Here is a 16,095-nt window from a genome sequence, read left to right as displayed (position 1 = left end):
TTTCTCGTTTGTGGCATAGAATCGAGGTATTTTGCCAAAGCCAAAAGGGTCGTTGCTGCCGATTACCTCATTTTGATCAGCTTCAAGGATTTCAGTGACAAAACCATGGAAATTGTTGCGCTGTAAGTGTAAACGTCCAGCCTGGAGCAAGCCGTATCAGTCTTATTTAAAGACAGAGCCTTTCAAGTGAGTTATTTCAAATGATGCATCTGCTGTCTTTCCATTGTGGTGACACACCATAATGGAACACAGCATAATTTTTTGACATCCATTTTTTTCTTTTTTCGGGCTTGTGCACAGCAGCATCACGATGATGTGAGATTTACAAGGCAATGTTGCAGCGCACCCTATAATGTGAGAATTTGCAGCTGAATCTAAATCAGATAATTCTCGGCGCGGCTGCTAGAGGGCAAGCACTTAGTTGTAGTCACGAATAAAGGAGCCAAAGACTGAACTTAGCAAGTTTACAGAACCTTTACTATGCCGCAACAGCCCTAACACAAGAAAATGCTTTGAAATCCATGACGTCACACTGACATACCGGCAGTGGGATTTTGGCATGAAATTCAAGTACCGTACTTAGCTGGAGTTCATTTTCTCTTCAAGTGACTGCTTCTGGTAAAAATTAAGATGAGTGTTCTGAAAAAAAATGATTAGTCTAAACTTATATGGTGTTTATCCTGAATTCCATTTAATGAGTATGCCTCTGGGCTGTCACTCCATACAGGGGTAGAGGAAGGGGCAAAGGAGGATGATGATCAAATACCATAAACCCTTGTTAAAGGGGCTCTGAACCACTTTTTATCGAGTTGATCTATCATGGTGGTTTCCCACATGATGGTTTCGGCCTGGTGCACAAATCCCGCTGTATCCGTTCATCAGCATGGTCACTGGTTCTAGCGTTCATGACCGTAGTGCTTGCGGTTTTCAGAATAGTCTATATCATTGACTACGCGAGCTGGTACTTTCAGTCTTGCAAAATTTGCAGCTTCGTCTCAAGTGGCACAGCTTTGCACTTTGTCAGGGCACCTACCGCTGCTTCCGCGGCACATTTCCCTGCTCGCCGAGGGAGAGAGGGAGAGTGTAGAAAGGAAGCGCAGGCACGATTCGCTTCTCTTTTCGCCACCATGACAGCTGTCAACCTTAAATGCAAGGGTTTGCTCGGGCTGCATACGGTAAAAAATATTGCTCTCATCGGCGTTGAAAACGTCGCAGGTCTTGTATGCAGCAATCACCTCCGGCAGAGACCCCATCTTTCGTTCACCGTCAAAACGTCCACGGAAGTGCTTTCTCCGCAAGAGCGGCTGTCCACAATCCTGCTTCGTTTCTTAAAGTGATCCAGCCACCGGTTTGATGCCTGAAAGTCGTCAATGCCCAGACGCAATGCCACAAGGTCTGCCTTTTCTTTTAGAATGGCGCCATCAACGCTGATCGCAGAGCTCCGCGCTTGGTGCAGCCACTTGACAAGAACTTTTTCTAACTTCTCATGCTGCCCTTCTTTTGCCGCTTTCCGCTTGAGCTCGAACTTGTTGGCATTCTGCAATATCTCCAATTTGTTTGCCAGGATCGTCTTAAGTGAAGATTCAGGTATCTTAAGGTCCCGGGCAATGCTGGCTTTCGTGGCTCCATACCGCTTTTCCGCTTCCTCGATAATACTCAGCTTATCGCTGAGCGACAGAACTGTCCTCTTTCGGGACATTGTGCGTAGTGTTGCTCCCCACAACTCAAAACCTCTGCTGAACGCTGGTCAGTAGGATTACGACAAAGAACATGTGAGATAAACTATGGGGATGCAAGGCTCTCACGCGTCCCCTGATATGTTGTTTTCCTGCATAGCTCCCATCTCCTGTAATCTGGCTTTGCCGCGTGGCCTGATGCCCGCGGCAGTCGGTCTGGTTGAAGCGCAGTACGAGAGATGGCGCAAGTGTGGCTCTGCTAACGCCACCTAACAGCGGGGTTACTTGGGCGTGGGAAGAAGAAGGCTCTTCCTCTTTGGCTGGGGATCAGCAAGCAGCGTGGACATTCCGTGCGTGTGCCAATCCATGTTTCTGTAAGACCCGTCTCACGAGGCCTCGTTCAAATGCGCCACTGTTTGCGTGAATGTGTACACACGAACGACCAGGCATTGGTGTCCAGCATGAGGCGAACGTATTCGCTCGCTATCTGGTCGCGGTAAGTCAGACTTCTAGATTTTTCGCGCGCCCATCGGCATGTTTTGGGGATATCAACTCGGCTAGCAGGCATTGATCTACGAAAGGTGCAATAAATGCCCTTGTGAATGTTTGCACTACTGTGTTGTCGTTCCTTTGTCCCAAGAGCACGGGTGAGAATCCCACAAAACCTAGGCCTCTCCACGCTGCTTTGACGGTGATCTGCTGCTGGGAAACTGGAAGGAGAGAAACGCTTCCCCAACGTGACGAGAGGCGACGCCGCCGAGAAGAGAGGGAGAAAGTGATTGTGGAGAAGAAAAGGCACTATTTCAGCACAGCAGGTGTCGTGGGCGGCTGATGGTGGGGTGCATGCGGACGGAGCGAGGAAAGAGACCCGCGGCACTTTTTCGTCCGCCGTTCCGTCCCGCGCTTCATGAGGGTCGTCGTATAAGACGGGTCAGGTGTAAAATTGCGTCGATAACTGGGGTTTTTAATGCATTGCTTCTATGGGGACTTCGCCGGGACTTCGCTAATCCGCCATAAAACCAGAGTCGTCGAAAACTGGGGGACATCTAAGCAGGGTTCCCTGTGTATGCTTTTTTTTCTCATAGCCCTAATGCATAAGTTGATACTCAGAAGTCAACTCATCGTTATAACCGATATATCGTTATATGTTGTACCGTTATGAAGATTTCGAGATATACAAAGTATGACATGCACATCTCATGCACGTTATTCCCCCCCCCCCCCCCCCCTGAGATAAGAGGTAGAAACACATCCGTTGACACCACAGCCAGAAAAAAAATTACACTTCGCCAATATTTCGAGCTATTTCGAGCTACAGCTAGAATAGAAATGGCAGAACTTTCCAAGTTAATCAATAAGCGTAAGATAGCTGACATAAGGAAGTATAATATGGATAGAATTGAACATGCTCTCAGGAACGGAGGAAGGCTAAAAGCAGTGAAGAAGAAACTAGGAATAGGCTAGAATGAGATGTATGCGTTAAGAGACAAAGCCGGCAATATCATTACTAATATGGATGAGTGGCTGAGGAGTTCTATAGAGGTTTATAGAGCACCAGTGGCACCCACGACGATAATGGAAGAGAGAATAGTCTAGAGGAAATTGAAATCCCACAAGTAACACCGGAAGAAGTAAAGAAAGCCTTGGGAGCTATGCAAAGGGGGAAGGCAGCTGGGGAGGATCAGGTAACAGCAGATTTGTTGAAGGATGGTGGGCAGATTGTTCTAGAAAAACTGCCCACCCTCTATACGCAATGCCTCATGACTTAGAGCGTACCGGAATCTTGGAAGAACGCTAACATAATCCTAATCCATAAGAAAGGGGATGCCAAAGACTTGAAAAATTATGGACCGATCAGCTTACTGTCCATTGCCCACAAAGTACTAACAAAGGTAATCGCAAATAGAATCAGGAACACCTTAGACACCTTAGACTTGCGATTCACTGATGATATTGCCGCGCTTAGTAACTCAGGGGACCAAATGCAATGCATGCTCACTGACCTGGAGAGGCAAAGCAGAAGGATGGGTCTAAAAATTAATCTGCAGAAAACTAAAGCAATGTTTCACAGTCTCAGAAGAGAACAGCAGTTTACGATAGGTAGCAAGGCACTGGAAGTGGTAAGGGAATATATCTACTTAGGACAGGTAGTGACCGCAGATCCAGATCATGAGACTGAAATAATCAGAAGAAAAAGAATGGGCTGGGGTGCGTTTGGAAGGCATTCTCAGATCATGAACAGCAGGTTGCCATTATCCCTCAAGGGAAAAGTGTATAACCCCCCAGCTGTGTCTTACAAGTACTCACGTACAGGGCAGAAACCTGGAGGCTTACGAAAAGGGTTCTACTTAAATTGAGCACGACGCAACAAGCTATGGAAAGAAAAATGATGGGTGTAACGTTAAGGGATAAGAAAAGACCAGATTGGGTGAGGGAACAAATGCAAGTTAATGATATCTTAGTTGAAATCAAGAAAAAGAAATGGGCATGGGCAGGACATGTAATGATGAAGGAAGATAACCGATGGTCATTAAGGGTTACGGACTGGATTCCAAGGAGAGGGAAGCGTAGCAGGAGGCGGCAGAAAGTCAGGTGGGCAGATGAGATTAAGAAGTTTGCAGGGACAACATGGACACAATTAGTGCATGACCGGGGTAGTTGGAGAAGTAAGCGAGACCTTTGCCCTGCGTAAGCAGGCTGATGATGATGATGATGATGATGATGAATATTTAGAGATATCAGAGTTCGAGTAAGTTAGGGTTTACTGTAATACAATGAGCTTTTAAAGACACTTGACTGTACATGCATATAAACTATAAAAGCATGGAGAAATACAAGACTGTGTACAATATATGTACACCATGCATCATCTCTATCACCCAAAAAGAAAGTAAAATAAATGCAAAAAAAAAAACTAAGTCTTTGTGCAATGCCCCCAAAGCATTCATAATTTTTTCCCAAACAAGCTGACAAACCATGTCTCAGGGTAACAATGATAAAAGTCAGAATGACACTGCCTGTTTAACAGCCATGTTCCTGGAACATTGGAGGGCATGCCAGTTTCACAGGGCAAGTACTATACCAGTCCTGCAGCCAGGAACCAAAGCCGTGACCTCATGCTCAGCAGCAAAATGCCAAAGCGACTGAGCCAAAGCATAACCTATTTCTGGGTGTTAAATAAAACCAAAGCAAAAGCAATTAGTCGAAAAACAGCTGAATACTCTTTATGTATGTTGTGGAAAATTTTGAAGGTGCAGAAAGAAAGAAAAGAAAAAGGTATGATTTGGGATTTTACTCATGCTATGAGCAAAGAAAGTCTAAAATATATAGAATATGTGTTTTGCCCATAGTATTTCAGCACTGTGAAATTAAAGCACACTAAAAAACATTAATGCAAGTTTTGCTGGGATTAATGTAAGCAAAGGTGACGCTCAAGCTATGTCACGAAGCAGTTCTTCTGTAAGGGTACACGTGTGTACAATCACTAGCCAGGCAGAAAACTGTAAGCTCATAGTTACTTACAGTGCAAAAATTCCCAGCTCCAGCGACTTACATTATAAGTAGTCTATGCTGTATACTCCTCTGTCTCATTTAGCATCGCAAAAGCTTTGCTTCACATAGATTCTGGCATTGGTGTTGCATCTGCATGATTCTTTTGCAACTATGTGCAACCTGAAGAACACAGGTAATCTTTCAGTGCAGCTTAGCAGCAGCATCAAGTTTTTGTTTGAAATAAATCTGTGATGTTTTTCTGTAATTTTTCTTTGACTATGCAAATGAACTTGAACCGGTTCAAACTGGCTCAAACCGTTATTATTTTGCTTCGGATTTGAACCAGGACTGAACTGTTTTTGGTGAATGAGAATGAAAACCAGAATGAAAAAAGTTTGTTAGATGCTGTGGTCATAGGCTAATGGCAGATGGAACACTACACCTCATTAAACCTGTACCAAGCACCTGGACAAGCTGGTGTCACAAGAACTGTGCTAAAAAAAGCTATGTTATGCAAGCTGAAAATTGGGCATTCTTTAGTAATGCATGAAACCTACAAAAAGAAAGACCTGCATCAATATACATATTATTCTGATCCTATCATTATTTTTTAAATTCAAGTTTCATGTAAACAAACAGAAAGCAAATGACAAGTGCCCTTCAATGATTTATTGACACATCATACCTTTTGCTTCAAGATTCTTCATTCTTAAATAAAGTTAAAACTCAATCTAACGAAACCCAGTTTTATGAAGTTCCCGATATAACGAAAAAATTTACATTCCCCTGTAGTTACTCACAGGGTTCAATGTTGTCATCAAATCGAATTTATGAAACTAACATGGCCACCAAACTCAATAACAAAGTTTTTCCTGAAATAAATTAGTAAAAAAGCGATGATTTCTTTGTCATTTTGGCAGACAGGTATTTCTTCGAGCATGCGTTCTGATGCAATAGCGTTAAAGCATCCGGGTGATCTAGTCACGACGCTAGCTTTATTTTGAAGAGGCTGCACGCCGTGCCCATGCATGGAACAGTGGACTCTGCAGTCGTCAATCTCTTGAGGCAGTGTGCTGAAGCCCAGAAGGGCACCGAGAACGCATTGCAAGCACTTGTGGGCTAGAAGTGTGTGCACCCACTGCTGGTGAAGCGCACGCAGGTGAAGATAACGACTTTTTTGACTGCAACATGCTAAATTTGCAGTTCTCTCCAGAACACTTAGGTGTGTGTGTGTGTGTGTGTGTGTGTGTGTGTGTGTGTGTGTGTGTGTGTGTGTGTGTGTGTGTGTGTGTGTGTGTGTGTGTGTGTGTGTGTGTGTGCGTGCGTATGTGTGCTTGCGTGCATTTGTTTTTCCTTCTTTCAGTTTCATGCACAAGAAATTTGGGCCAGCCTTGCCGATTTTTTTACCCGCACAGGTGTGGGTTAGCGGCTAACTTCTTGCGGTAGCTTGCTGTAGCTTTTTGGGTGTTGCTAAGCTACAATTTGAGCATGCTCATCACTTCGTTCAATCGAGTTTCAATTGCATCATGCACCTACTATGACAAATTTTTAGTTTCATAATCTCAGTAGGTTGTCTAGATATAACTAGTAATAAACACAGGAAGACAGAAAAATGGAGTGGAAATGACATCTATTCATCTTGTGAGGGGAAAAGCAGCAGATGACAAAGAGCCACAGTGAAGAGCCGCCTGTCCTGTGTGCTATTTATCATCTACAGTCCTTTTCCTGCACTTATTTTGCTCTCAAGGATCAACAGAGACATACTAAGGCAGCACACGCACTCATTCACATGTGCACACACAGGCATGCACTCACTCTTGAATGGGTGTGGCATTATCACCCTCCCCCTGTGGGCACGAGGAAGAAGAAGCGGACTGGGATGCCTCAAGTGCTGCCTGCAGCAGGGAAACTCGATGAGCCAGGCCCTGTAGGTCTCGCTGGTGGTCCTGAGCTTCACGTGAGGCCCCTTCCAGCGATGCCTGAAGCTGTTCCACTTGTCCACGCAACACTGTCTGCTCTTCATGCGCTTTCTGCAAGTAGCCCAAGGGGGGGAGTGGCATCGTTTCTTGATAGATAATGCTAGGTACAACCACATTCAATAATTGGCCTTCATCCTAAGCAAGAAAAACGATTGTGCAATCAAGTGTTCAGAATGTGGTCTTCTGAAATATGCTCTTCTGAAGTGTGCTTTATGCACAGGGTTCATACAGAACATTAGACAGTTTGAGCATAATGAGGACGATTCAAGGATGCCAAAGGACCGAATTCAAGGGGGGGGGGGGGGGAACAAACCTTTTTTATATAAATACACAGAAAATAGTGAAATCACTTTTTTCCTAGCTGCAGTTTCTTGCACCTAGGCAGCTGCTGAGTTTGACACACGCTTCAAGTTCTTTGAGTCGCTTTCCTAAGTTGAATTTCCCATTGTAATAATGTCAACGCATTCTGGCATGATGGTTTGAAGTGTCTGACTTTAGCCAAAGACGTTTGTCATGTTAAAGGCAAATGGCTGAAAATGCCTTTTCGACAGGCGTTTCTAGAGCCTAAGCCTTAAAAAAGAAGCCATGGTAAATGTAGTGTGAATGATTTTTTCATAGCAAAACAACAAAATGATGGCATGGCTTGGATGCTTAATCTGGCATTGTCTAGCTCCTCAATGACGATGGTGATTTAAACAAGCTTGACGTTGGTGACTATAGACATGCCACATTCCAATCATTTACCAACACTGTCAAAAGAAAACATTGACACGTGTGCTTGTTTATTTTTACCGGGCGGCCGCTTTTCACCGTCTAACAAATGTTATTGCTCAGCGCAGGATGCGCCCGCATGTATTGAAAGTTTCTCGAATGTTATCGATGTTTCTAAGCGTTTTCTGTTGTCACCGAAGCTTGTGTAATCTCATTACATGGGCAATCCGAATTGTGTAGAATTTCCTGTAAGACACACAGGCACCAGCGATTGCTTTGGAACCTTCGATGACTCATGTATAAAAGCCGACGCAATTGACCAGCAGATCAGATTTCGACAATCGCCGACTGTGTTCGCTGCTGTCGCCGCTCTTTGAGTGTAGCCTGTTTTTGAGGGCACTGGTTCACCCAATAAAAGTTATTTTTGCCTTTCAAAGCATTGCTACTGTGTTTTTTGCCGTCACTATTGCACGAAATCTGGTGGAGGTGCTTTGCGTTCATGTACTGGACATCCACACAAAGCCGAGACCCAAGCCTGAACGCGGAAGACAACAACAATGTCGCCAAGAACCAGCGAGGTAGCTGCAGGCTGCAAGGGCTGACCCCGGAACATGGACTTTTGCCTGAGACGACTAGGAAGATTGTCGCCAAGTCAACGCCAATGGCAGTCCCAGCATCCCCCATCATGCTGCAACAGCCCCAAGGAGCCACCAACCTACTGTGGATCATCATTTGAAGACCCGGATAACTGGCTGGAAACATATGGAAGGGTCGCTGCATTCAACAACAGGAACTCCAACGACAAGCTTCGGCAAGTGTACTTCGCCTTAGAACAGGCCACCAGGACGTGGTTCGACAACCGAGAATCAACCTCGACTACATGGGACCTGTTCCGCAACAGCTTCCTGCAGACGTTCACAAGCATCTTGCGGAAAGAGCAAGCCCAAGGTCTATTGGAAACCTGCATGCAGCTGCCGAACGAGAACGTCACAATTTTTATGAAGGAGGTGACTCGCCTCTTCTGACACACTGACTCAGACATGTTGGGAGAGAAAAAACTTCACTTCCTGATGCACAGTTCGAAGCAGGAGCTTTTCACCGGATTGATTCGCAACCGCCTAAGACTGTTGCCAAATTTATTTCTGCGGCCACGACTATTGAGAATACACTCAATATGCGGACAAGGCAACATAATTGCCGACCGCTGACCGCAAACTACACCGACGTTCAAGCACTTGGCAGCAATGACCTGCGGGAGACCATCAGAGCAGTCTTTCATGAGGAAATACAAAAGCTCTTTTTAACGTCGCAGCCTCAAGTGGCCTCAATCGCCAACATCGTCAAAGAAGAGATTCAGTGATCACTTGGAGTTCTGGAGATGCAACCAAAATTACCACAGCACCAGCTGGAAACGATGACCGACGCCACCTTTGCCTGCCGTCAAGGTCCTCCGCGACCGGGCCAGGGCCCTATAATGCCACAATTACGTCGTTCACCACCGCCACCAGCATGCCCACCCATCCCTCAGCCCAGCTACGTGAGGAATACAGACATTTGTCGCGCCCCTGACCACTGCCTACTCTGCTATCACTGCGAAGAAGCTGGCCTTGTGTACTGCCAATGCCCATACCACGACTTGGCACTGAGAAGGTTCACCGTCAACACGCCACGTCCACAGCTTGGAACTGGATACTGGCAAATAGGAGTAGACGAGAAGGATTGAGAAAAGACCGCCTTCATCACAGCCAGACGGCCCCTTGTGACATCGCCCACTGCCTCGCCGCCATTCAGCGGAGTACTCAACGACCGTCCCCGTTGCCTTCATCATGGTGCTACCTGTCGCCGCAGTGCCAACCATGCGCTGGGCCCCACCCACGGCCAGTCCATAAACCCTTATCCAGAAAACTAAAAGTAGCACAATGGAGTTGCTGTACATCGAAATGACGAAGATCCACCGATGACACTTTAAGATCATTTCAACAACGCAGTAAGGACACGATGCCATCTCGACAAAGCATCGGAGCCAAGAGTACGCCAATGCAAGACAACCTGATGACACCATGTACCTGCCACAGGTCAACACGCTGCCGCCGTGATCCGACGCCAAGACCTAACTGCAACAGAAGGCCAAGAACCATAGACCTCGACATGTTTCTCAACGGCCATGAAGTCACCACACTTGAAGACACTGGAGCCGACTATGCCACCATCAGTGGATTATTCGCTGCCAAGCTGAAGAAAATGAATGCATGGGACAGCCATCAAATTTGGACAGCTGGAGGACACCTCATAACAGTAGCTGGAATATGCATGGCAAGAATTACCGTTCATGACCAAACCTACCCTGCCACCTTCGTTATCCTCTAACAGTGTTCCCGAGATGTCATTCTCGGCATGGACTTTCTGAACCGACACGGCGCAATCACTGACCTGAAGTCGAAGTGGATAATGCTGTCTGAAGATCAAGCGATACCGACGGAGAGCTCCCGTAGGCACCACGCTTTGAGTGTGCTCGAAGATGAAGTGAGCATGCCGCTTCACTCCAGCATTGTCATTTCCATTGGCACCAAAACACCTGCAGATGTAGAAGGTATCATCGAGAGTAGCTTGACCGTGAAATTTACATCGCAAGAGGGATCGCTCGGCTGCACGGAGGAAAAACGAAAGTGTTGCTGACAAACTTCAGCCAGGAGTTCAAGCACCTCAACAAGGGCACAACGATCGCATACATCGAGAAAATTCTGGAAACCAGCAATGCGTTTGGATTCTACGGCATCTACCTCGACAACCATAGTTCCCGAATCAGACTTCAACATCAAACCAAGTCTCCCCATGGGTAAGTAGCAACAGCTGAATAGTCTTCTCCAACGGCACGAAGAATGCTTTTCAACGTCATCGAGGATTAGAGATACACCAGCTGCAAAGCATTGCATAATAACAGAAGAGTGTGCTCGACCACTCTGCCAGAGCCCATACGGAGTTTCGACACGAGAACGTGAAGCTATAAGGCAACAAGTCGACAAAATGCTGCACGACTACATCATCCAGTCGTCAAAAAGCCTATAGAAATCTCCTGTAGTCTTGGTGAAGACAAAGGACGGAACACTGCGTTTCTGCATCAATTATCGTCGACTGAACAAGATCACGAAGAAAGACATATACCCCCTCCTGTGGATAGACGACGCATTTCATTGCATCGGCTCTCCAATGCTAAATACTTTTCATCGATGGATCCCAAGGCTGGCTACTGGCAAATAGAAGTCGACAAGGATCGAGAAAAGACCGCCTTCATCACACCAGACAGCCTCTATGAGTTCAAGGTCATGGCATTTGGACTGTTCTCCATGCCTGCAACATTTCAGTGCGTGATGGATGTTAGAAGCGTTAAAGTGGCAGACCTGCCTTGTCCACTTGGATGATGTTGTCTTAGCCGGAAATTTCAATGATCACCTTAGGTGGCTTGTGACAGTACTAGAGACCAAGTCATCAGGGCTCACTCTGAAGCTGGACAAGTGTCGCTTTGCTAACGATGTGCTTCTGTTCCTGGACCACGTCATCAGTAAATCAGGAGTCTGCCCCGACCCGCATAACACAGCTGATGTTAAGAACGGCCTGCTGAGATGCAAGTTTACCCAGCCAATTGCGACAGCAGCGGCAACCTTGTCTCGGAATGCCACCGTCACACTCTAACCTCATCGCCATTGTGACTAAACGGGCTCGGCGGACCAACCATTGTTACTGAGCCCACGGGAACATCTACTGAGACCCCTTCCCACATGCCGACCGAGACGCCAGACAATGGGCAGCGGCGGAGGCCACTGTGCGAGGTCCGCTCTGGAATTTAGAGGCGCCGGCTTGCATCGGGCGTGACCACCTGGCTACGGGGACGCAGGACAATGGACAACACGACGGCCGCGTTGCGAAGGTCAGCTATGGGTGCAGTGAAAGTGCGTACGTGTGTGTGTAAACCGTCGCACGGAGAGGCGGCTTGTTTACGATGCCGTCGAACATTTTGCCTCACCTAGGGATCTAGGGAACACGAAGTGCTTAAAAAGCGCTGTTGTGCGGCTGCTCAGGACCTCTTTCTCGAGCAGTCATGCTAGACTGATGTAGATACTGTAAATAAACCCATATTCCTCATTCTCGAAGAGAAGTAGTCCTTCCCTTCATCAACGTCCTCAGCGTGGATAAGTTGGACGACGGCATGGGCCAGCTACCTTCCAATTCATGCCGGACTCCAATCTTGACAACAGGTTACGAGTGATGAGATTGAGCCCCCAATCCTGACACTGCCAACGCAAAGTTCCAGCAGCCTATCGACAAGAAGGCAGTGCGTAAATTCCTTGCCACATGTGCCTACTGCAGGCGCTTTGTCAAGGACTTTCCCGCATTGCTGAACCGCTGACACATCTCGCTTAATGTGATGTCGACTTCAAGTGGAAAACACCAGAGACCGACGCTTTTCAAGAACTCAAACGACGCATGCAGTTGCCACCAGTACTTGCACCCTCCGACGAGGATGCAGATACAGAAATCCAAACTGACGCCAGTAGCCTAGGCCTCGATGCCATCCTAGTCCAGAGGAAAGACAGACTTGAACGGGTGATAGCTTACGCTAGCCAGTCGCTGTCAAAAGCGGAAGGCAATTACCATATTTACTCGATTGTAACGCACACCCATTTTCCATGAGCAAAAAAAAGATTATAATACTGCACACTTCATGCTTTCAATAGAAATGCTATTTTCTCTCATTTGGAAAAACAGATTTATTGCCAATACACTAAAGTTGCGATGAATAAAAACACAAAGGAAAGCGGCGTACCTTGCCGCCAAGATTTTTACTGCGCCGATACGAGTCGTGTGGGACAACAGATATCACTCGTCGTCGCTATCAGACAACTCCTTATCGCTATCAACAGACAAAAGCATTTCATCCGCAATGCCATCCATGGCATTCGAAACCCTGCACTTTTTAAAGGCCTTGTTGCACATAGCATACGGGATCGTGCACCATGCATCAAGTCCTGCAGCAAGGCACGCTTCATTTTATTGGCGGGCATCAATTCGTGGCAGCCACTGACAAGCCATTCGGTGTGGAGCGCCCGAATTTTATCTTTCACTGGCTTGTTCAAACAAACATCGAGTGGCAGGAGCTGCGATGTCATGCCGCCGGGTATCACGACAAGTTCGGTGTTGCATGCAGCCAGCTTGTCCTTGATGCACTGGTCAAGGTGGCACCTGAACACGTCGAGCACAAGCATCCCACGCAGACCCAAACTGCCGCCAGGTCTCTCCCACCAAACGTTATCAATCTAGTCAGCGACCAAACCCGTGGTCACTTTCATTTGCACGCACACTCACGCCACTCGGAAACACAATCCCTTTCAGGAACGTATTCTGCCTGAAGATAAGATACGGGGCATCCGCAGTGCAACAAAGTATTGTGGGGACTAGTTTTCTCGTGGCCGGAAGACAAAATGCACACTTGCTTCGCCCCCTTCTTTTCAGCGGTTGTGGTGGCAGGCATGTCAAAGTAGAGCGGCGTCTGATCAGCATTTCCAATCTGTCTGAAGTGGTAGCCATTTCTATGGCGCAACTTCAGAACGTACCGCTGGAAACTGTGCCATTTCTCTTCATATTCTTCGGGCAATTTTCGGCATATCCCTGTCCGCCTTCAAAGAGAAAAGCCTTTTCGTAAAATTTGATAGCCAGCACCTGCTCACTTTGAAGTCACTCCGCATTAGCCCTTTCTGTGGGGCTAACTGCATCGCCCATACTTTGCGCAGATCGGCCGTCACAGGCCACTGTGCCGCTTGCTGCTCTTGCACGTATTCCGCGAGCAGCTCTTCTATTTCAGTGAAGCGGCCCTGCTTCGGTCCACTGAAACCCTTCCTTGTTGCTTTGCTAGCAAAACTATTCTCCTTCAGTTTGCGCCAGTCCTGCACGCAAGTTTTGAGAACTCCGACCGCACATGATGCGGCCCGATTTCTGCCCGTCTCCACACACATAACTTTCCTTTTAAATGTGGCATCATGCTGGACTCGTAGTGTCTTCGCAGTTGGCGCTTCCATGCTGATTGAATAAACGCAGAAAACTGGAAGGCAAGCGGTAAACTAGGTTACACCAGAGCCTGGTCACATGTACAACATGGACGTATGCACATATAGGAAGCTACGGCAGCTAGGCTAGAAGTGCGTACGAGGTGGCCATTTTTCGAATGCCGATGGTGATATGGTAACGCGGATTTAGGGTCGTACTCAATTCTAAGGCACATGCAATTTTTGGACCCGTTTTACCGGAAAAAAGATGCGCATTATATTCGAGTGAATATGGTATTCTACAACCGGAAAGGAATGCCTCGCCATCATTTAGGCTACAGCAGAATTCCGCCGTTGCCTATATGGCAGGCTATTCAATGTCATCAGCGACCATCACACGTGTTGGCTAGCCAACTTAAAAGACCCTCCAGAACACTTGGCGCGGTGGTGCCTCAGACTGCAAAAATCTACAAGTCAGGCCGAAAACACTCTGATGTCAACTGCCTGTCTCGCTCCCGTGGACCTGCCACCCCATGATGGCCAAAACGAGGATGCCTTTTCAGGTACAATAAGTGCAGACAACTTTGCCAAACAGCCGCGAGCGGACCCAGAGCTCTGAAGCCTTGCTGAAAGTTGCAAGGCAAGACCGACATTGTTCCGAGGGTATTTAAGTGTGGATTGGGTTTGTTTTTCTTACGAAAGGACGTCCTCGTGTAGAAAAATTTTGGTCAGCCCGCGCAAACTACCTTCTCGTCATGCCCGCAACACTCCGATCAGAAGTCCTGCACGCACTGCACAATAGTAAGACAGCCGGGCATCTCGGGGTTTTCCTGTATGCTCGCAAGAACACAAGAAAAGTATGACGTCGGCGGTCAGGCACTGACATCGCCTGTTACATCAAGACATGTCGAGACTGCCAGCGACGCAAGACACCACCGACAAGGCCGGCGGGATTACTACAGCCAATCGAGCCCCCTTACAGATTGTTTCAGCAGATAGGGATGGATTTGCTGGGGCCCTTTCCGACATCAACATCTGGGAACAAGTAGATCGTCATGGCCACAGACTCCTTACCAACCTTTCCTGCTATGCCAAAACGAAAGCTCTGCCTAAACGTAGTGCGGTAGAAGTAGCCAAATTTTTCGTCGAGAACATCCTGTTGCAACATGGTGCACCAAAAGTTCTCATTACTGACAGAGGAACGATTTTTACTGCTGAGCTTACTCAAACCATCCTGCAGAGAAGTCACCGGAGGACCACTGCCCACCATATGCAGACGAATGCCCTAATGGGATGACTAAACAAGACGCTCGCCAACATGTTAGCGATGTACATCGACATTGAACACAAGACATGGGATGCCGTCTTCCATATGTCGTCTTTGCTATGTCGACACAGCAGTGCAAGAAACAACACAGATCACGCCGTTTAAGCTGGCTTACGGAAGGATCCCGACGACAACTCTCGACGCCATGATGTCACACGTCACCAACAAAGAAAATGTTGACTTCGCCACCTATCTCCAACACGCTGAAGAAGCCCGACAGCTTGCCCGCCTGCGCATCAAGAACCAGCAAAGGACCAACAGCCGGCACCACAATCTTCGACGGTGCTACGTGGAGTACCAGCCCAGCGACAGTGTTTGGGTTTGGATCACAATACGCTGACAAGGACTCAGTGAGAAACTATTACGATGCTATTTTGGACCCTGCAAGATCATCCCACACATTGGGGCACTCGATTATGAGGTCGTGCCAAACGGCATTCGCTATCACAGCGGTACCACTCACGACCTGAAATGGTCCGTGTTGTGCGACTTAGGCCGTTCTACTAGCGCTAACAAACTTTGGGACTTTGCATAGCTGAACTTTGGACTTTCTTTCTTGGACTGCGTTACTTTGGACTTTGTTTCTTTGTTGTTCTGTTACTTTTTCTTAACAAGTGTCCTTTTGTTTTTCGCTCTCCTTTTTGTTTGTAGCATCGGGATAATGCTTTTTGAGAGGGGGCATTGACACGTGTATTTATCTTTTCCAGGTGACTGCTTTTCACCCTCTAACAAATGTTATTGCTCAGCACAGGATGCGCCCACATGTATTGAAAGTTTCTCGAATATTATCGATGTTTCTATCCGTTTTCTGTTGTCACCCAAAGCTTGCATAATCTCACTGCATGGGGGATGCGAATTGTGTAGAACTTTCT

At 47.1% G+C, this 16,095-nt stretch overlaps 1 protein-coding gene across 4 annotated transcripts in view; it reads right to left on the bottom strand.

Annotated features, from left to right (window-relative positions):
* Positions 1-16,095, bottom strand: part of LOC142575191 (cytospin-A-like) — a 148,229-nt gene that overhangs the window by 83,481 nt on the left and 48,653 nt on the right. For all 4 annotated transcript variants that reach the window (XM_075684317.1, XM_075684316.1, XM_075684315.1 and 1 more), the window contains one exon: positions 6,984-7,198. In XM_075684317.1, the coding sequence (XP_075540432.1) occupies positions 6,984-7,198 (215 nt within the window). The remainder of the gene's footprint in view (positions 1-6,983; positions 7,199-16,095) is intronic.

The sequence above is a fragment of the Dermacentor variabilis genome, chromosome 3 (assembly GCF_050947875.1).
Source record: "Dermacentor variabilis isolate Ectoservices chromosome 3, ASM5094787v1, whole genome shotgun sequence".
Lineage (NCBI taxonomy): Eukaryota > Metazoa > Arthropoda > Arachnida > Ixodida > Ixodidae > Dermacentor > Dermacentor variabilis.
Note: the sequence above shows the minus strand (reverse complement) of the source record. Positions and strands in the feature narration are given on the sequence as shown.